Below are 21181 nucleotides of genomic sequence, written 5' to 3'. Positions count from 1 at the left end.
GTTTGTCAAACTGTAGTAAGAATCAGAGTTGGCGGTGCTGTGGCGCATGAATGTGGCTTGCTCTTCGCCTCATCGATACTGCGCTCACTCTTTACTCACATATCAGCACCTTATTAACCACCATCAATTCCGTCTTCTCATTATACAGGTCCGTACCGGGTGGTGTTTTGAATAAAACAGAAGATGAGTAAGACGAAATACGGAGGCGCTGGCGGCGGAACCTCGTCGCCACTTACTGTCTCATGCCGAAGATGTCGTTTACCATTACGAATCCATGAGCAAATCTCTGACCTCGAAGGCACTACATTCGAGCAGTTCTTATCAAGTAAGTCTTTGATATATATATAATTATTGTCTGAATCTGATATTGACTTGTATTTGCAGCATCGGCTCCGGCAGATACCGATGGTGACTCAATGAAGACAGATCTGAAAGCCTACTCTCAACTTAACAATCAGCACGGTATCGGATCTCCCCGAAATATATACAACCCGCGTCGACGCACTTCAGGAACAGTTCCACAATCTCCAGCTTCTTCATTTCCAGCAACTGGTCGAAATGGCGGCGAGTCGTTTGTCTTGCTAACCGACTCTGTGATTTCCAAAGCTAGGATCTCGTCGAATGGCGGTGATACCATGACTGGTAATATAGGAAATTACGAGGCGATAATGAGAGACGCTACTAGTGATGAGAGTAGAGGATTTGATGAAAAGGACTCGATTTCAGGTGAAAGTGGTGATGGTGATCGGTATGCGTTGTCGAATAGGTTCAAGACGTCTGAAAAGATATATGACATCGTCACCTCAAATAGTGACATTGACCAACCAATATGCTCAGAATGTATCGACTTACTTCTTGAAGGTTTGAAGCAGCAGTATGTGGAGATTGTACGAGACCGAGATATTTATGCAGAGTTTCTAAAACATGTCAAGGAGGACAAACCCTCTGACGAGCAGCGGATTGCAGCTGAAAAGGAATTAGCAGAAATTATCACGCAACAGGATCAAGCCATGTCTGATCTCCGTAAAGCAGAACTGGAAAGGGAACAAGTTGAGAAAGAGATAGCGGAACTTGAACAGCAGTCAAGACTTCTTGACGATGAGGAAGAGAAATTTTGGGTGACGCGCAATAAATACGCGCAAGAATTGGAAGATTTTCTAGAAGAGAGAGATATGATTAAGATGAAACTTAAACGAGACACAGAAATGCTTGAGAAATTGCGCAAGACAAATGTCTATTCTGATATTTTCGCAATTGAGGGTGGGTCGGCGGCAGTTGATCGTATGGCTGGAGTATCTGGTAAACGATAGTCTTCAGACATTTTATTTTGATTTTATTACGGATTTTCTGGATTGGGCGTTCTTTTTACATTGTAGAACATGAGATTAAGTCAATAAAGCATTGATAAATTAACTTTATATAATGTTTACTATAATATAATGTACAAAACCAAAAACAGAAAAAAATGCGGCAGAGAAACACAACATTTTCAATTCAACACCCCGTAAAAACTGTCAGCATAATTAAACACCTTCAACCCACATCATTAATTTTCTAGTTGACTCCATCAAAGTTAAAGTGATGATAGTGTGCGGTCCAATTCTCATCAGATGAGCAAAGAAACCCTTGTAAAGCGCCATAGGTCCTTCAATCTTCACAGTCTTGATAAAGCAGTCAAAAGGCCCAGTGTACAGATTACCCCGCTGATTGTACATTCTTGTCATGATAACATCCCACGGATTCATAACCACACAAACACCCAATCCACTCATAGCACTGGAAAGTAAATGCTGAGAAGTACCTTGAGCCAGGTTATATGTCTCTAATGTATGCTTACACCAGTTATAAATAGGGAGCTGAACAGAGGAACCAGCCCCGGTTCGCATAATAGCAGAGCCACAACCTCTGTATAAACCGGAGAAACCCTCAGATTTGTAGATTGAGGATAAACCGTTAAGGAGGGACGTATAATGGGTCTGGGTTCCGACTTGGAAGACGGGCGAGTAAGACTGCATTCTGGTCTTGACGAGGAAGAATGGAGATCCGGCGATAGCTGAAAGCACCAAATTAGAGCTTGAAACCCTTGAAAAAACTTTGCAAATAATGCTACTAACCTCCCATTATACCGCTAGTAGCTCCCGAGAAGACGTTAATTGCCAGAGTTGAGTTATGAGCATCGCCAAGGAATAGTTCAGCTGTGGCCTGTCGGATAGGCTCATAAAATCCAAGACGGCAACCGTTCAGCCCAATTTGATAAACGTACTATTTTGTAATAAGCACTTGCCGGGGTCTTTATAATATTAAATAGAAGACAGACTTACTGCACATCCAAGACCGCGCTGCCAGCCCCGAACACCTTCGTTTTTGAGAATAACTCGCAGAGCTTGAAATAAACCGGTATAGACCTTTTTGGCTTGACCTTTAGAAGCTAGCTCACCCTGCAACTGCATTCTGCATTTTATAAACAAATAATATTAGCAAAGACTTGGCTGAGAATAGAGACACTTTATTATCCTACCGAGTCTTGACAATTTCAATTGGATTTGTCACAGTGACGGCGCCACAGGCAGCTAAAGCGCCTGCGATAAATCCGCCCGTGCTACTCAGCTGCTTCTTCGGTGCTTCCTCGACGGACATTGTTGTATAAGAAGGAATAAGAAAGAAAAGAAGTAAAGAAGCAGAAAGATGAGCCGTCGAGAAAGAGTACAAATTTTAGATTTTTTAGTGCGCGCCGAAATCGGCGAATTTGGTGTCAAATTCTCCGCAAAAGCACCGAGATGCTGATATTCAATGACAGCTGCTCTATCTTTTCGTGCCTCGAATCATATTGTTTGTATTTCATTGATGTCATAGGGTCTCTTTTTTTTCCATTAGAATAAACACTAATAATCACTACAAGTGCTTAGCCGCCTGGACCTGGACCGGCGCGACTGCAAGAGGTAATAATGAATCACGTGACCGCAAGATCTGAGTTAATGTTGACTCGGGGACATCTTTGATATCCAAACAATAAAAATCAAGACATTAATATATATATCTATATACACAGTGACATTCACAATGACGACAGTTACTATGTCACGAGAAATTGTGAGCAGTTTTCAGCCGTCAAAGTCGTTTCGCAATCACCAAGAGGGATCAAAGATCACGTCGATTGATTTTGACGATAGCGGTAGCAATGTAATTTGTTGCGGAGACGATGAATCGTTGACTTTATATGATGCAAAGTCTGGCAAGTATGTGTCTCTGTGCATTAATACTATACTCTAATGTTTCTATTGAATGTTGACTTCTTGATAAAGATTTACTCGGCCGCTGTATAGCAAAAAATATGGATGTCACCTGGCGCGGTTTACTCATAGCTCGACAAACTGCATATACGCGTCGACTAAAGAAGACGGTCAGTATCTCGTTGGATTCTACAAGTGACTGATAATCAGATCTAACAGCATGATCAAGACACTATTCGGTACCTCTCGTTACACGACAGCAGCTACATCCGCTACTTTAAAGGTCATAAACAAAAAGTCATCGGCCTGGAGATGTCCCCTAGCGATGACAGATTCCTATCTTCTTCATTAGACGGCACAATTCGATTGTGGGACCTAAAATCTCAGCACAGCCAGGGATTATTAACTATACCAACTCCTGCCTTTGTTGCCTTTGATCCATCAGGTGTGGTGTTTGCAGCTGGTTGTGAAGCAACCGGCGAGATTCTCCTTTATGACATGCGAAATTACGACCGCGAACCATTTGAGGTTTTTAGTATAGAATCGCTTCAACAAACAGATAATGGCCAGATTCCGACGCAATGGTCAAAACTCGAGTTCTCCAACGACGGGAAAACAATACTGGTGGCCACACAAAGTGCAGCGCATTACTTGATTGATGCCTTCACGGGACAAACCATAATGCGATTCACAGGCCATCCTCCCGCACTGTTCACTCCCGAACGTCAATTCTCCTCTTCTGGGAATACCTGTCTTTCCCCAGATGGACGATTTGTGTTTTCAGGTAATACTGTCGATGTGAACCTCATATCTGTAATAGGAATACTAAACGCGTTTTAGGATCACACGATAAAAAATTATATATCTGGGATATCCAGTCTCCGATCAGAGATGGCGCTCAGAGGCCAATAAAATCTTTCGAATCACGCTCCTCTATTTCTAGTATAGCATTTAACCCAAGACATGCGATGCTCGCTGCTGCAGATGAAGATCTCGTAAGTATTCGTTAATTTACATTTGCTTACGCATAGCTGACTCGTTTTTTATTTGTTAGTCTTTTTGGTTACCTGATCCAGCTACTGTCGATAAAGCAAAGTGATGATACATAAATTAATAACGGCGGGCTACCACGATCGCTTGTATCAGTATTTACCACCACTATAATGAATCAAATACGCTATCATAAAGTATTTTATAAACCAGTTACTGTGAAAGCTGAAATAATTCTCTTACTCATACACAACCTTGGTATCAAATTAATCCCTTATCTCATACTCATACACAACCAGAAAATAAATAGCCTTTTCTCCTCCGGCTAACTCGTCACTCGTAAACAATTTCTTCCTGTCGTCCCCATGCAACCAAATCCGCCGCCGTCACAATTTCATTAGCAGTCCCAACTTTCTTCACACCAAATCTTTTCTTCCGCGGGTCCAAGAACTTGCAAACTAAATCAAGACTCCGATACGCGTCAATTTCGGGCTGTAAATCACTTTCACTGCTCCGTGCTGAACTTCGTGTTCCGGTGCCTTGTCGTGGCGCAACCAAGTTTTTGCCGTTCAATAACTTATTGGCGAGATAGTGAAGCCATAGCGTATTAGTTCGAGGAATGTACTGCGACCAATCAAATTTAGCAACAACTTTGGCTGAACGTCGACGTTGGCGGGTGCCGTTTGCGGCATCAACCACTGCTGATGTGTCAAGCTGCGGAAAAAGCTTTCTCATAAATCGATAAATGTCAAACTGATAATCACCTGTTCTTGATTTAGTAAAAAAAAAAAAAGAAAGCACTCAAAGGTTACTTCAGTCGGGGTAGCGCCTACCTCGTCCACTATACAATGCTGGGTCATCCATATTCGAAAAGACAACTCCTTCGCCGCCACAATTGGCTCTTGATAAAGTGTAATCAATGATTTTGACCCGAATATTAACAGCATAGCGTTCATTCGTATCCTGCAACCTCAGTTTCTCAATCATATCTGACACGTCTGATTTCTTTCGATCCAAAACAATATTTCCCCAATGCAAATCCCGATGCTCAAATTCAACAGCCTCCTCTGCCACAGCAATTGATTTTGCAACTCGCCAGAATACTGTAGCTGCCTCACGCCATGTCTTCAATTTGAAATGCTCAAGATCGGTACCTCCATTCTGAAGAACCACAACGCAATACATCTGATCTTCATCATAAAAATCAGGCCGCTGATTTTCACATTCTTTAAGCTCTGCAAATTGATCCCACAAGGTCAACAGATACTTTGGATATCGACCCTTGACGACATGTGCACCCACAACTTCTACAAAGCCACTGAAGTTCATCATCGTCTTTGAAATCTTGAGTTCACTGCTAATATCCTTGATTAAAGCTTGTTCCGCATCTTTCTTCCCAAATGGCATCACCTTAAGAACCACAGACTGCTTAGTTTGCATATGTAAAGCGGCATAAACCTCAGAATAGGAAGCTTCTCCGAGCTTGTGCATTTCCCACAGCTGTCGGTATTCTTCAACGAACTGCGAGAAGTCCAAAACTTCCTCCCGCAAACAGTGACTCAGAAGACTTTTCAGCTCCATCGCTTCCTGCGCTGCAGCCAATTCTATCTCTATCCTCTTTTTCTCATTTTCTTTCTCCTCTGACTCTTTGGCTTCTTTCTCTTGCTTAGCAGCTCTCTCTTCTCTTTCAGCAAGATCCAATTCCCAGGAATTGGTAACTTCTCGCAGAGGAGATGAAAGTAACGGAATGGAGTCTCTGTGTGACACGGGCGAAACTGCCCGATTTAGAGAGATTGGTAGAAGCGGTTCAACTGGAGTAATCTCTTTGACATCCGACATGGCTAGCGGCGCCGTAAACGAATTCGAACGGCGAAGTGTAGATACAGAGTCAGCCTGACTATTCATGATTTCTGTTGCAGTAATTGAGAAAACAGGGACATTGTGAGAGACTGATGGCTCAGTAGGACTAGGCAGAGCAGACTTCTGTCCGGCAAGGAATGTCTCTGCGGGCGTCAAAACTGGAATTGTTTCTGCCGTAGTCTCAGGTTTCTGAGTCGCAGCAGTAACATTCTTCGCTACAGGTCGTCTAGGTCGCGAAATGCTTTCCCTGGGTTGCAATGGCGCTGGTTCAATTTTAACGATATGTCGCTCCGCATCTTGCATTTGTTGATTTATTGTTCGAGGACGGGTCAAAGCTGCTTTCTTTGTATGCTTGGTCTTGGGAGAACTTGATGTGCTTCCAGCATGATCTTTTGCCGCGATAACAGGTGATACGTTGCTATGAGGAAGAGATTCCGCAAATCTTATAGAAGGCTTCGAGTGGCCCAAATTGGCCAAAGAACTTTTCCGATACGGAATCACAGAATTTAAATTCTCTGCAGGCTCTTCGAGCTTCTCATCCTCAGAACTTGAATTAGCGAGAATCACATCACGTAGGACCGGTTTCGCAGCAGGAGTCGAGCACGCCATGACACCAGTCCCAAATTGTACATGCAAATCGTCAAAATCATGCGAAAGCATTGAGCTCAAGTCAATGATGTGTTCATCTTTTCTCTGGTCTTTGATTGACTCGGGAAATGCCTTGGCGGGAACAGATACGGAGGCCGTATCTTCCTTATTTTGATCTGTGTCGATCAGGAAATCTAAACATGTGGATAAATCCGAAAAATCAAATCTCTCAGGTTCCGGTATCTGATATCTTGGACGTTCGGTAATGTCTGTCTGAGACGCTGGAAGAGGTTTATCCTCTGACCGAACTGCTGTTTCCGCGTCGCGTGAATCCGGAGTCGCTGGTTCTGTTGGAACAACGGCAGGCTCCAAGAGAGGATTCTGGTTTGCGCTTCTGCTCATTAATGGTCGGCGAGGTGATGACGGCAACGACAAAACAACATTGTCGACCTTGGTTTTAATTTTCGCAAACGACGACTTGCGACCCATATCATTCTCTTTATCTTTGCGCCGACCCGCCGCCCGTTTCTTCAAAGGCGAAGACTCGAAAGCAGTTGATGATGGATTGTCATCTGCACCACCTAAATCTGTGTTTTTGCGAAGCAAAGCTGGAAATAGCGTTTTCTTCACAGGACTAGCGCTGCTCCAAAGCTCCGAATCAGCAACACCTTGAACGTGCACAACCGTATGCGCCCGACGACCGTACGTGCGCTTCGGAGGCGCCCGGCCCGAAGTAGCTGATGAGCTCGATGATATTAACGGCAACGGCATTGAATAACAACCGTGGTGGTATGTAGAGTACACAAATAACAATGGTGGCAGTATACAATAACAACAGAGAGTACTTTGCGGCGGGTTTGTTTACGTTCTTAAGTAAGGTTTTCAGGCACGCATTAGGTCTGCGGCGCACATTTCTCGATATCAGCCACCTATAGGTCCCTGACTCAAAAACAGTTTTCTAGCTCCCAAATATTGCGCGTCGAAGGCCGTTGGAAAAGTGTATATTCAGATATTTAAATTGTGCAGCTGAGATGAAAAATAAGTTTAAAAACAGCCTAGGTCGAGCTACTTTTGGTTACTATATGCTTATATTTGAAGAGCTACGCGTCCTGGCGCGCCTTTAATATTCTTATCTGGAAGACACATAGGCAGATTGAACATTTCTCCTGCAGCCTTCTCGTACCTGTATTTTTCAGTACACTAAAAACAAATGAAGTGGTAGTATGTTCGGTAGAATCGACGTCATCATGCACTGTCGCACTTAAAATAAGCAACTCTCAACGGCGATATCAAAGTAATGCGATTATATATGTACATGTACAAGCTACGACTGAAACCCTCACAATGCAGTATCTTATGCAAAATACGTTCTCCATAAAACACCTTCTAAATCCTCTAACTGGTCCTGATCAAAAGCCTTCACATCCACATGCCAGGTATCCTGTCTCGTCTTCTTAAACTCTCCCAGAGCAGTCTTCACACTTCGTCCCACCATTCCCGGATCATTAGCAGCTTTGTTAGCCAACGTGGCAAGCACCGAAGGCATCCATTTCGGAGGCGGCGACTGGTATGGAAACGCCTGTACAAGTGCTGATAATCCCAAAACAGCAGCATGTCGTGCAAGAATTGCTGCGTTGTATTCAGCGGTCGGAGTAGCTGTACGTGAAGGCACGGCACTGGTAGCAGCCGACGCGAGAGCATGCATGCTACTGCTGCGACTAGCCGACCCGCTCGAGCGAGTAGGATGCACTTGGATCGGATTCTCTTGTAGCATCTTTGTAAACTTCTTTTGCAGCTTTGTGATAATCACATTTCGGAATACTGACGGCGAGCACCGGATCATTCCAGATAATGTGGTAGCCGCAGTGTCACGAACTTCCAGCTGCGGGTCTTGAAGCAAATCAGATACACATTCAAAGAGCTTGCGGCGGCTCTGACTAGATAACTGAAACAATTGTCTAAAATAAAATACTTGCGCAATCGCTAGCACGCGAAGTCTCTGGTGCCAGGTTCCCGATGTGGACGCAATTGTAATAACATCATCAACCATTTCCTTGACCAAATATGGCGGCCATGGCACATTTCCAAAATGCTTAAACATCGCAACTGCCAAAGATATAACCTCGGCATCCTCTTTAATATCAAGCAGATTCAGAAGCTCAGGCAATATCAATTTTGGAAAAAATGGCAAAAGTGCACTACACGACGACGATTGAAGCCAGGTGTTAAACCAAATCATGACTGTCTTGCTGCCGTTCGTATACGACGACGTTTCCTGTAGCGGCCGACGCTGTTTTCGCCAAATAGCTAGTTGTTCAAATAATTTTTCCATCATTTCGCGTTGTGCTGTATCTGCCACAAACGACTTGACTCCGAGAGGCCCTGCGTCACGATTTTTCTTTAAGAACACGCTAACGCTAGCGAATGATTCGGAATATCTGGATCTGCTAATAGTTCCAAGGGTGCGTCCAATTTCCTCTCGTACGCCTAATCACAGGTCAATTCACGAGATCTCGAAAAAAGATGTCAAAATACCAGAGAAATACCTTTATAATCATGATCTAAATGGTCCAAAAAATCCTGCACGATTGGCTCTTCGATCTGGAATCGCCAATCTTCCTTGGAGACTAATTTTCGCAACAGCGAGATTTTTGAACTTTCTTTAAACGCAGCGTTTGAAGAAGGATCGATTCGAACACTAGCCAATTTTGTCACAATCGGCCAAATTGCTCGAGGATCAACAGATGACTAGTCTCAACATCAGCATATAAACCTTGAAACCGCTAGCAATATAGAGAACTTACCGAAAAAAAAGATATACACCCTGTCCAATAACCCACAGTCTCAGGTGTGAGCCCATCCTCCATAACCCTGCTTAACAACGGCAACACAGCATCCACAGCTTTCAGCTGAAATTCTCGACTGCTGGTTTCTGACAATAATCCACCGACAAGCTCTGCGGCAGCACGGTGGTGATTTTTGTCTTTTCCGTCACCGTAAACCTCAGTTATGATTTCAATAACATCATCAAACGAGATCTTAGCTAAATTTTCATCAACAATAGAATAAATCATTGAACAAAACATTGCGTTGATGCCTCGAAATACATCCTGCTCAGTTCGCGACGGCTCTTGAATTAATATTTCGCAAAATCTCTCAAACCAGGCTTTGTTGATCGTTTCGCCAATGGTAGTCATAGTCTCGCGGTCGTTATCGCTGAAATTGAAATCGAAGCGAGGCTTGGGATTAACTTCTGCGGAAAATTTCTTACCCCACACGAGCCACCCCGGTCTATCCAGATTTTTTACGAAATATTCTGCCTCTGGTTTCTGAAATTGCTTTATAAATTTGGCTGAGAAGTCTGGGTCGCCTTGATCTACTGGCACCTCGATCGACCCCAAATCAGCAAAATCACCCTGTACTAGTTTCTTGATATCATATCCAACCACCGATTTAGCAATCAATGACATAAAAAGTCTGATAGCTCCTTGTACAAACGAAAATCGAAGATGTGGATGGTTATCTATGGCTCCTTTGAAGAAAATGACGCCTAACTCAGCGGGTATGCCTTCCCGCAACAGAGAGAGACCGCTTGTCAACATTGTCGAGATTAAAAATGAGATACGCCAGTGCGATTCAATCTTATACTGCCCTAGAAGTTTAGATTCAAGAAAAATAGTCTTTGCTTGAACATCATCTGCCCGTTTTAGATTGCGTGTAGTAGCACTCTCGAGTCTAGCAGACAGATCACGATCTGGCCTAATCTGTTCCAAAGATTCTTTTGCTTTATCTGAGTAATAGATGCTCTTCGGTGTGAGTCGCGTCGCAAGCACAAATGAAATCAAAAGACTCCTCGAAAGTTCGTGAATAGATAGCTTATCAGCTTTGGCAGCCTCAAGTAATGCTAGCGCAAAGTCTGCAAAGTAACGGGGATCTCTTGATACAAATCTATTAAAGCCGCGCAAGTTTAGTGTATACATTGCGCCTTTAGCACGATCATATTCCTGGTTACTGATAGCAACATTGAGGTCTTTGATAACCTTAGGCGCAAGAAACATCCGAGATTTAATCAGCGTGCGCATAGCAGCTTCTAGCGCATGCTGAGATTGTCTCCGGATATCTGTATATCTAGACAGCGACGATTGTGTAAGATCAAGCAGAAGAATCTTGTCCAGCGGAGACATACTGCGGGGACCGCTATTATGCTTCACTCGTTGCAGATAATATATATGAGCTCGCCGCGCGAGTAAGTAGCGCGGATATTGCTTTCTTTGTCCTGAAATCTTAAAATTACGTGTGTCAACAATATACGAGCGCACGTAAGTATCAAGCAATTTTAGACTTCGCTCGCAGCCTATGTCAATAAACCACACTCGCGTAATAGATGCAAGATTACCGATTGCAGTTACATCATCTTCCTTATATTGTTGTAGATAAGAATGTAGATCATGAATGAGCCATCCCAACCGCTCGTGAATGTGGTGTACTTTTTCGTATAAAGGATCATCCTTACTTTCAGCAAAGAAATATCCTGTGGGATAAGTGAAAAGCTTCTTGATGGACGACGACTCTTCATCATCTTCCTCACCGTCGTCCTCCTCTGCGTCTGCATCGTCTTCGGCATCAAGCTCCATACTATCTTGCGCCGAAATATTAGCGTCTATAGACACATCTGTCATTTCAGCATCGCCATTTCCAGGGAGCAACTCAGAACCTGATCTGTTGCTAATATCTGAGGGCAGTCCAGTGGACGATATCTTAGCTGGGTCATATAACACGGCTGCTCCTGAAATAATCATTCTCAGATAATTGAGTTGCTTTGTGACCTCTTCTGACCACTTTTGTTGCTGCTTAGGATCTCCTTTCATCAATTTCTCAAGCTCAGATATCGAATACTCAGCATTATTCACATACACTTTAACAGCAAACGAAACCTGCTCTTCTGTTGGTAGATGCCAGTGAAGTTTTAACCCCTTTGAAGGATCAGTTTGTCTTCCCCAATCATCAACAGTGAACCCTTTATTTGCAACAAAATCTTCTGTATTTACGAGCCTACTATCGGAGTGATAAACATTTGTCAGCGCGTAAATGGTATGGTGCATCAGGAATGATGCATGGGCACTGGCAGCGCCGTGCGTATTCTCACGAAGATACACAATCAAATCAAATATATCATCGGCATACTCCAGTAGCACATCACCTGCCGTCCATACAGCTTTGCGAAACATAGACAGATACCAAACCAGTGATCGATCCTTGGGTGCGACATCCTGCGATTTGCTCTGTCCCGCATAGTTCTCATCAATTTCCTCTCGAATGTTGCCGACGAGAACCTGAAACAGCTTACTAAACGTGCGTTTGGGATGGATTTTACACAAACAAGACAGCAAATTGCTGATTGCATCCGTCGCCTGAGGAATCACATGATGTGTAACAAATGCTGTGAATTTGTCTAGAACAAGGTCGAAGAGTTCATCAGAAAGTGCGCCAAGAACGACAGTGAAAGTTGCTGGCAGCATGTTGACTGCGTTCTGCTCGGGTGCTGCGCGAGAGTTGCTTGAAGATGTATCAGGCAAATTTTCAAGAAGAGAAAATATACGGCCCATCAAAGACAGCATAAATTCGCCAAATGTTGCAGTGGATGACTTAATGACCGCAATTGCGTCTTCCTCATAGAGCTCTGGAAATTGACTGTCATCGACCTCTAATGACTCAATAGCACCAGTTATATACTCTATTGCAAGACCGGATCCGCCCCCTTCACTAAGATCAGCAAAAGGCACATAAGACGCAATACTTTGAATAAATGCAAGAGATTGTACAGTCTTTGTCAAATCGTTGGCATCGATTCCTGGCAGGGCTAATCCAAGTAGAGCTGATACATGGGTACGCGCGTGTCTGTGCTGCACAATTATCTGCGAAAGCAGCGTAAGAGTCTTGAGAGACGTGATTGTGCGATGAGTTTCAACCAATCCCTGCAATGACGCATAACTCTGAGCAAGAACAACAGGTAAAATAATATCCGGTTCTAAAATCGCCAGGTTTTGCAGCGCCATCTGGCAATGCATTGCAGCGGTCGCACTCTTGGAATAGATGCCCATAAAAGTGACATCCTTGAGCGTCAAAACAAACTCTCGGCGTAGCTCGGGTGTTAATCTGCGATCGAGAGGTGTAGCTAGTTCACCGGACTGCTCTCTGAACCAGCGCAATGCAAAAAAATCTGTCAAACTTTGTAAGAACCGCGACAAATGCTTAGTCCACACTCCTGAATTAGATGGATGATAAAATGTCTCAACAGATTGGATAAGCCCCTGCAGTCCCCGCAAAGTATTACTGTTGTCGCTGCTTCCTGACAGATCATCAAGACAGTATGCAGATAGCGAGTAAGCGATCCATCGTGCGAGAGGTCGCGCCGCGCCGCTCTTTTTATTATCAGGCTTGGAAGAATAATCATTATTATAAGAGGATATATAAGGCGAACCTGAGCGGCCGACAGGAACTTCGATCAGGCGCAGCGCAGAAGTAAACATGACTGCCGTTTGCTCTTTAGTGAAGACGCCTGTTGCGGAAAACGGTAGATGTGGCTCAATCAGGCTACCTGAGGCAACGCGCGATAGTATATCGATGGCAATCAGATCATATGGTTGAGATCGGGGGTTTAGCGCCCATATATGAAAAAAAGCTATGTACAGTAAAGGTTAGTAAAGCAAGATATTATCAAGAGCATACAATAGGTGTAACTTACAAGGCAGCCACTGTTGAGGATACCACTCTTCTCTTCCTGCGTAGACAAAGTCTGTTGGGATTAACGCATCAAAGATTGAAAGCACTTGCTGGGCAGAATTGGGGTCCGAAGTGTTGTATAACGGCAGGATTTCCTCTAAGATCTCGAGGACAGCGCCTGGAGCGAAAAACCGGCGAGCGATGACAGCGACTTTAGAAAGCATAGACATATCTTTCTCGGCATGCTTCATAGATCCAACTAGTTGATCGGGAAACGCGATAACCTTCATTTCACGGAAAAGAAGACGCCAGTCGAGAGTAAGCTGAGAACGGTCCACAAACGCACGCTTCTGAGCGAGGGTAAGGAACATTCTCGAGAAAGTATCCGAAGGGCTAACAGCAACTCCTTGAGCAAGAGAGAGCTCGTAATAGACAGCAGCCAGACGTGTACGAGTGGATATGGGCATGTCAAACTTTAGTTGAAGCCAAGATCGAAGTTCGCGAGTCCAGTGCAGCAGAGGTGCAATGGCGGTTGTTTCGACGGCCATGGAAACGTAAAGCGATTCAACAATGTGATCGAGATGTTTAAGACGCTCATCTTCGGATTCGACTGGGAAAGGAAGGAGAGCGGAGTAAGGAAAAGTGCGAGGGTTGCGGATATCAGAGTCAGACTCAGACGGAGAACGTCCGCGTGAGAAGGGCAAAGTGGGAGCGGCTATGGGCGCGACTGCCGCTACGAGAGAATCTTCCATAAATGCAAAATATTAAAGTAGAATATTCCAATACAAAAAGGTACAGGATCAATGCAGATAAGGGAGAATGAAAAAGCGAGTTGTTTAAGAGAGAGTGGAGGAGCAGATACGGCTGAGCGAGGTATTAGAGAGATACGTAATTCCCAAGTCGCACGGTGCGGCGCCAGATCTGCAGGCTATTTAATGGAAGCTGTTATAATATCTGGTGGAACAATTGATGGTGCAAGGCTATTATCATCTCGTTTGAGTCGAAATAGATAGCTCTTGATATTCTGGATTATTCGATCAGTCAGCGTGCTGGTGTATTGTCTGATAGTAGCCGCGCCAGTCAGCTTCTACGAGTCTGAGATACTGGAGTCAGCTTTCAATATCAGTGTGGATTCTACGGTCATGGTATGGAAACAGGATGTAATACACCGTCAGTATAACCGTAGCTTGCCTTATATTCGGGAATATTATTGTATGCGTAAATGCCGTACAGACTGGACCGCGAGAAGGCACATAAATGCTCTGATATGTATTCTTCGATCCTAATTTTACTCATGATATGCAGCTCTCAATACCTGTCTATTTTCTTTGAGAACCTGCTGTTTATAATCAAATACCTGCTGAGCTACTTTTCTCTTGATGAATAAAACCATATCCAATCAGCGCATATTTTCACATGCTGACTTCTGCTCTGTAATCAACCACGTGACTGATTATGAGATCTCGAGGGCTCTTCTCCCAACTGCCCTTGGATAGATGTGGCACAAGAAATTATTCTACTACCTAAAGCACTCGTCCAACAGCACTCGTCCAACAGCATTCGCATTACCGGCTGGTCACAGCAATACAGCATGCGGATATCACTTTTATCGGCTATTGCTCTTGCAGCTAATTTTGTTTCGCGCTCTTCGGTAAGTTCATTATGAGAAATCTAGCGGTGCTAACCTTTACCCAAAGCGCTACGTGGTCTCTAAGAATTATATCATTTTATCTAACCACAACTCTCACACAGGCGCTCGAGGACATCTCTGAATCGGCATACGGTATATCAGCTATTGACACAGTTAACTCCGAGAGACTTCGACCTTTACTGCACGACATTGTCACAACATCGGATTTCTTTCGATACTATCGCTTAGATCTTTTTGGCCGGCCTTGCCTCTTTTGGGACGATGAGGGAATGTGCGGAAATCGTGCATGCGCTGTTGATACAATCGAAGATGAAGAAGGGCTACCTGAGATCTGGCGTCCCGAGTATCTTGGTTCGCTGAGCACTGGATCTGCAGTTGACTCCGAGGCCGATTTTCTGGACGATGCTTTTGGCGACGCGGAGATGAGCTGCGTCAAAGATGAAGAAGCTTTGAATTCAAAACCCAAAGACTACTGCGTTCCCGAGGATGAAACTTCCGACGGGCCGGGTGTATATGTGTCACTTGTCGACAATCCAGAGAGATACACAGGTTACATTGGCAAACATGCAAATATGGTCTGGAACGAGATTTACAAACAAAACTGTTTTGCAGACGACGACAATAATGCCGACATAGGCTCGGCAATAAGCGACACCTGTGTTGAAAAACGGGTGTTTTACAAAGTTATTTCAGGACTACATGCCAGTGTCTCTATACATTTAAGTCAGGAATATCTGGATATCGATACTGGTGAATGGGGTCCCAATGTAGAACTCTACAAAAAGAAAGTCGGCGATTATCCAGATCGTTTGTCGAACTTGTACTTCAACTATGCGCTTGTCTCGAAAGCGGTCGCCAAGCTCAGACACTACCTCGAAGATTTCACATTTTGTACAGATGCTCAAGGGTACGATACCGAGACCCGTCGCAAAATACTCAAGATCGCCATTGAGGCAGACAAGTCTGTTCCAGACCTAATTGACACAACCGGACTTTTCAAGGGTAACCCCCAACTAAAAGAGGAATTCCGACAGAAATTTGTCAATGTTTCTCGCATTATTGACTGCACCGGTTGCGACAAATGCCGACTATGGGGCAAACTGCAAGTAACTGGATATGCCACTGCTTTGAAGATTCTTTTTGAACTACCCGATGATGGTCTTGGCGAGGCAATTCAGCTGCGACGTATGGAGATGGTGGCGCTTATTAATACTTTTGATCGTCTTTCAAAGTCCGTTGCCACAATCAACTCTTTCAGGGCAATGATTGCTAATCCTGACGGTTTACCTGATGCATCAGAAGAGCCATCCATTTCCGAGGAAGAATCAAAGTATCCGCCAAAGAAGCACAACAAGTCATACACCGCAGATTACGGCAGTGAATGGCAAAATGCCGTCGAAGCTATCAAATTCATCTTACGAAGCTACCTCGATTTCCCACAAAACATGTGGCGAATCTTCATCTACCATGCCAACAAGTGGTGGGAGTCTTTCAACGGTCGCGCAATTGTTCTCGAGAGGCGACGATATGAGCAGTACCTGGCTGCCCAGGCATCTGCTGCAGCCGAACCGCAACCTTTTGCGGAAGAGCTTCCCGTTCAGAACTGGCATGCTGATGAGTTGTGATTCTGTAAACATAAATATTAGAAGAATTGATTACATTTGCATCAGGTCGGAGTAGTCTTTGTAAAATGCTCGCGTTATATTCAATGAGTGTCTATATATGAATGAATGAAAGTAAAATTGACAGCTTCCTTTTCCAATAAAAATCAACCGCTTATTTACATATCATCTATAATAGCTAAAAACAAAAAAATTGCGTCAGCCCGGAGTCGAACCGGGGGCTCGTCGATGGCAACGACGAATTTTACCGCTAAACCACTAACGCCATCAATCAAAAAAAATAATCTTCCCGGACACCACACTTGTGTGCTAGGTTTAGGGCGTAAAAATAAATACATAAACTGTGTACATATATGCCATAATGAACTTTATTGCTTCTTTTGAGAGACATCAGTAAATTTTGGATTAATATAAACAATCTCTTGACTATCTCATCAACCGCAAGATTTTCTCGTCATTAATAAATGGCGGAAACTGACCGTCCGTCTTCTATTAGATCTCGTGATCCGCTGCCGGATCCAGTTGTTCCACCGTCGTTTGGTAGGAGACAGCAGCGTTCACCACCCCCGCCACCGCGTGTGAGGGCAAAGCGTCCACCAGCATGGGATGAGCCTTCGGATTCACGTCGTGGTGAAGAGCGTGGCGAAGTGAGGAAATCTCAGTCGCCGCCTCCTACTCGTCGGGCAAAGTATCAGAGGACGCGGTCGCCGGATGCTGGTGATCGTGAAAGAGATAGACGTCCACCGCCGCCTCCTACACGAGGTACTGATCGATATGTTCCATCCGGAAGAGACTCACACAGTCGAGGTCGATCTGTGTCGCGGTCTCCTTCACCTCGATCGCGATCCGCTTCTTATTCGTCACGATCTCGGTCGGTGTCTGTGGACAGTAGAGGCAGGTCATTATCTCGGTCATATTCTGGATCGGCTTCTTCTCGTTCTCGGTCTTATTCCAGTGGTTCATACACTGGTTCATCAAGATCAAGATCACGGTCGTATTCTTCAGATACTCAATCACGAAGTCGGTCCGTTTCGCGTACTCCTTCGCCTCCCGCAAGTAGAAAAAGGTTAGAGAAAGCATCCCCATCTCCTCCGCCTCCACGACGCTCTCGCGCATCACCTAGGCCACTTTCGCCTCCACCACCTCGTCGATCGCGTCCACTTCCAGATGTTGATCGTCGTCGAGCAGCTGAACGCGAGCGTCAGGCTAAAGAGAGAGAGGCTGCGGAAGGTGAAAAGGAGAAGAAAGAATTCGACCCTCGAGCTGAATATAAAAAGCTTCTTGACCTTCGTTCAGGCGGTACCTATGTGCCCCCTGCTCGTCTTCGAGCGTTGCAAGCTCAATTTACGGAAATAGATGAAAAAGAAAAGCAACGACAATCCTGGGAAGAGCTGAAAAAAGGTATTAATGGTTTAATAAACAAAGTCAACAAAGCAAATATCAAAGAAATTGCTCAGGATGTTTTCAAGCAGAATCTTGTCCGTGGAAAGGGACTCTTCGTACGCAGTATGATGCGTGCACAAGCTGCTAGTTTGCCATTCACTCCTGTATACGCTGCGCTGGCGGCAATCGTCAACACTAAACTTCCGCAAATTGGTGAATTGCTTGTCACCAGACTGATTATTCAATTTCGAAAGGGTTTCAAGCGTAATGATAAAGTCGTCTGTATCAGCTCTACCATGTTTTTAGCTCATCTTTGCAATTACCAGGTTGCCCATGAAATCATCATCTTGCAAATCATGCATTTATTACTTGAACGACCTACTGATGATTCGGTCGAGATTGCTGTTGGTTTTATGCGTGAGGTTGGTGCATTCTTGGAGGATGTGAGCGCTGCGGCTAATAATGGAGTATTCGAACGTCTTCGGGCGATTTTACATGAAGGAGAACTTGATAAGCGGACGCAGTATATGATTGAAGTATTGTTCCTTGTGCGCAAGAACAAGTATGAGCAGAATCCAACTATTCAATCTGAACTGGATCTAGTTGAGGAGGACGATCAGATTACACATATGGTTGGATTAGACGATCAACTTAATGGACAGGATTCTTTGAACGTATTCAAGTTTGATCAATATTTTGAAGCGAATGAAGCAAAATACAAGGCTATTAAGGATGAAATCCTTGGTGCAAGCGATGGCGAAAGTGACGAGGACGATGACTCCGACATCAGCTCTGAAGATGAAGAAGAGGCGAAGCAGGAAGCTGAAAACTCCGAGATGAAAATAAAGGATATGACGAATAAGGATTTGGTAAACTTGCGGCGTACTATTTACCTAACGATTCGTTCGAGTATGGATTTTGAGGAATGTTGTCATAAGCTACTTCGTATTAAACTTCCTCCTGGACAAGAGGTACGGCATCATGAGAAAAATTATTTAGTATTGACGTCATTACTAACTCTTGACTCACAGATTGAACTTGTTAATATGATTATTGAGTGCTGTTCGCAAGAAAAAATCTACTCAAAATTTTATGGATTAGTTGCCGAGCGCTTTTGCAATATTAGTCGATTTTGGAGAGAGCCTTTTACTCGGGCGTTTGAGACTTATTACGACACCATTCATCGCTACGAGACTAACAAGATTCGCAATATCGCAAAACTTTTTGCCCATGTCTTTGCCTCTAATGCACTTCGATTGCAAGCGTTCGCATGTATACATTTGAATGAAGACGAAACGACCGCTTCGTCTCGTATTTTTATCAAAATTTTGTTTCAGGATATGGTGGAAGAAATAGGAATGCGTGACCTTACTTCGCGACTCAAGGATCGATATCTTGTAGATTCTGGAGCTTTGGATGGGTTGTTTCCTCGGAATAATCCTGCGGATACGCGGTTCGCTATAAATTTCTTCACTGCGATTGGATTGGGTGCTTTGACTGATGATCTGCGCACGTTTTTGAAGAATGCTACGGAAAAGGCAGCTGCTTTGGCTGAACGGGAGAGGCAGAAATTTGAGGAGGAAAAAGAGCGAGAAAGGGAGCGAGAGTCGAAGGAGGAGAGAGAAGGATCTAGACGACGAGCATCTTCTGTTGATTCATATAGTAGCTATAGTAGTTACAGCGACTAATTGACTAGAATTAGTTTCAAAAATTATATTTTAGTATGTAAAAAACCTACAGATCTATTGAAAGTTATTATACATGAGCTTGCTGATGATTTCGTCGGTAATTAGTCTTGCGTAGCGAATCCCATATCCCACCCAATACGTCGCCAGCCGAAAACGAGACGCGTAAATCGCCTTTTCCTAGTAACTCATGCTCTCCTCTCACCGGTCCCATATTGATTACACCGATTGGTTTGCCGGCATGCTTATTCTCCTTGATTAGTCGGAACGCAGAGTATGTTGCTAGAGAGCTAGCGACGACAAGAATTTTGTCTGCATCCCGCATTTTTTGCTCAGCGGCGGCACGCGCTTCGGGAACGACGTTTTCTCCGAAAAATACAACGTCAGGTTTGAGAACTCCAACGTCATTACATTTACGTTTAGAATGAGGAATTGATACATTTTGATTATCCAATGACCAAGATTTGCCGTCATGCTCTGTATGAGCGAGGCCCTTTTCGGCACATGATGGACATGTTGGATACTTGAACTGGTCATAGCGGATACTAGAAGGAAGTTCTAAATCTCCATCGGGATTTAATCTGAAATCTTTTATCGGGTCTCGAATGACTGACTCTATTTCTTGACGCGCCAATCTATCCAATTCTTGTTGAAGTAAATCATCCCAGTCTGGATTCAGCTCTGCTAATTGTTTTTGCAATTCGATGCGAGAAAACATTGAATTGCAGGTCAAGCATACTACAGATGCCAGCGAGCCATGAATTTCAGTCACATCTGATACGTATGCTGAATGTAGCGAGTCGACATCTTCGTAGATTTGTTAGCTCAATAAGTCGTTATAGGTCTTCTATACTAAATACGCACTTTGTGTGACTAGACTCGTTAACCAGCCTTCTTTCATTAATTCTCCGATATATCTATGTACGCGATTCGGTTTCGCCAGCCGGACAGCCTCCCAGCCCAAGAAACTTCGCGCCCAGTATCGTTGTCTAACCGTATGTCGATCGATAAATTCTGAGTAAAAAATCGGCCGGTAGTCCTTATTTACGGTATATGTCCCCGTCGGTCCTCGGTAATCAGGAATTCCAGATTCCACAGAGACGCCAGCACCGGTAATCATTGCGGTGGTACCCGTTGAAGGATCTAGGAATGCCTTCGTGGCCGCGATTGCTGCTGGCAGAGTGGTCGCCGATGGGGGAAGTATGAGGGCTGGTCCAGCTTTCAAGTTGTATGGTACACGTATCATTATGTTATCGTTTCTAATAATGTATACTTGTATCGGTTCATGATAATTGGAGTTAAGGTGCTGGTTGTGGAGGCACTTAAAGTAACTTTCAAAGATAAATAAATATCGCGAGCACGCGTTGGGACTACAAGCTGTCGATGTCTAACAATGAGGTACCAGCTCGCATTTTATGAAATTTTAATATAATATCTACATCTAGATCC

The 21181-nt window shown here is 44.1% G+C and overlaps 8 protein-coding genes and 1 non-coding gene across 9 annotated transcripts; 4 read left to right on the top strand and 5 right to left on the bottom strand.

Moving 5' to 3' along the window:
* Window positions 1-6: 6 nt before the first annotated feature.
* On the top strand, window positions 7-1438 carry V2V93DRAFT_340421 (autophagy protein Apg6-domain-containing protein). Its single transcript, XM_066907791.1, has 2 exons — window positions 7-325; window positions 385-1438. Exons 1-2 carry the CDS (start codon window positions 184-186, stop codon window positions 1308-1310), a joined length of 1068 nt encoding a protein of 355 aa, XP_066763156.1. The 5' UTR covers window positions 7-183; the 3' UTR covers window positions 1311-1438.
* V2V93DRAFT_376334 (mitochondrial carrier domain-containing protein) lies at window positions 1386-2893 on the bottom strand. Its single transcript, XM_066911722.1, has 4 exons — window positions 2519-2893; window positions 2322-2451; window positions 2115-2262; window positions 1386-2053 (listed from the first exon to the last, which is right to left on the bottom strand). The coding sequence occupies exons 1-4, from the start codon at window positions 2635-2637 to the stop codon at window positions 1524-1526; spliced, it is 927 nt and encodes a 308-aa protein (XP_066763155.1). The 5' UTR covers window positions 2638-2893; the 3' UTR covers window positions 1386-1523.
* Window positions 2797-4480, top strand: V2V93DRAFT_376332 (WD40-repeat-containing domain protein). The gene is made up of 5 exons (XM_066911721.1): window positions 2797-3236; window positions 3303-3400; window positions 3460-4014; window positions 4071-4225; window positions 4285-4480. Exons 1-5 carry the CDS (start codon window positions 3061-3063, stop codon window positions 4327-4329), a joined length of 1029 nt encoding a protein of 342 aa, XP_066763154.1. The 5' UTR covers window positions 2797-3060; the 3' UTR covers window positions 4330-4480.
* V2V93DRAFT_351410 (uncharacterized protein) lies at window positions 4259-7439 on the bottom strand (the record flags this gene model as incomplete). Its single annotated transcript, XM_066907984.1, has 4 exons — window positions 4259-4984; window positions 5054-5843; window positions 5940-6117; window positions 6574-7439. The coding sequence occupies 4 exons, from the start codon at window positions 7437-7439 to the stop codon at window positions 4554-4556; spliced, it is 2265 nt and encodes a 754-aa protein (XP_066763153.1). The 3' UTR covers window positions 4259-4553.
* Window positions 7440-7632: 193 nt separating this feature from the next.
* Window positions 7633-14253, bottom strand: V2V93DRAFT_376327 (uncharacterized protein). Its single transcript, XM_066911720.1, has 4 exons — window positions 13414-14253; window positions 9473-13350; window positions 9215-9416; window positions 7633-9155 (listed from the first exon to the last, which is right to left on the bottom strand). The coding sequence occupies exons 1-4, from the start codon at window positions 14141-14143 to the stop codon at window positions 8023-8025; spliced, it is 5943 nt and encodes a 1980-aa protein (XP_066763152.1). The 5' UTR covers window positions 14144-14253; the 3' UTR covers window positions 7633-8022.
* Window positions 14254-14852: 599 nt separating this feature from the next.
* V2V93DRAFT_106455 (endoplasmic reticulum Oxidoreductin 1-domain-containing protein) lies at window positions 14853-16745 on the top strand. Its single transcript, XM_066906734.1, has 2 exons — window positions 14853-15042; window positions 15144-16745. Exons 1-2 carry the CDS (start codon window positions 14983-14985, stop codon window positions 16665-16667), a joined length of 1584 nt encoding a protein of 527 aa, XP_066763151.1. The 5' UTR covers window positions 14853-14982; the 3' UTR covers window positions 16668-16745.
* A 113-nt stretch (window positions 16746-16858) lies between these two features.
* On the bottom strand, window positions 16859-16929 carry V2V93DRAFT_t67. Its single transcript has one exon. It is a non-coding gene; the product is annotated as a tRNA-Gly (tRNA).
* A 151-nt stretch (window positions 16930-17080) lies between these two features.
* V2V93DRAFT_388963 (uncharacterized protein) lies at window positions 17081-19813 on the top strand. The gene is made up of 2 exons (XM_066912345.1): window positions 17081-19018; window positions 19079-19813. Exons 1-2 carry the CDS (start codon window positions 17129-17131, stop codon window positions 19733-19735), a joined length of 2547 nt encoding a protein of 848 aa, XP_066763150.1. The 5' UTR covers window positions 17081-17128; the 3' UTR covers window positions 19736-19813.
* Window positions 19773-21066, bottom strand: V2V93DRAFT_407782 (DHS-like NAD/FAD-binding domain-containing protein). Its single transcript, XM_066912692.1, has 2 exons — window positions 20597-21066; window positions 19773-20539 (listed from the first exon to the last, which is right to left on the bottom strand). The coding sequence occupies exons 1-2, from the start codon at window positions 20976-20978 to the stop codon at window positions 19803-19805; spliced, it is 1119 nt and encodes a 372-aa protein (XP_066763149.1). The 5' UTR covers window positions 20979-21066; the 3' UTR covers window positions 19773-19802.
* Window positions 21067-21181: the final 115 nt, after the last annotated feature.

This window comes from Kockiozyma suomiensis (genome assembly GCF_038497685.1).
Source record: "Kockiozyma suomiensis strain NRRL Y-17356 unplaced genomic scaffold V2V93scaffold_19, whole genome shotgun sequence".
NCBI classification, from domain to species: Eukaryota; Fungi; Ascomycota; class Lipomycetes; order Lipomycetales; family Lipomycetaceae; genus Kockiozyma; species Kockiozyma suomiensis.
This window is presented reverse-complemented; position numbering and strand designations above follow the sequence as displayed.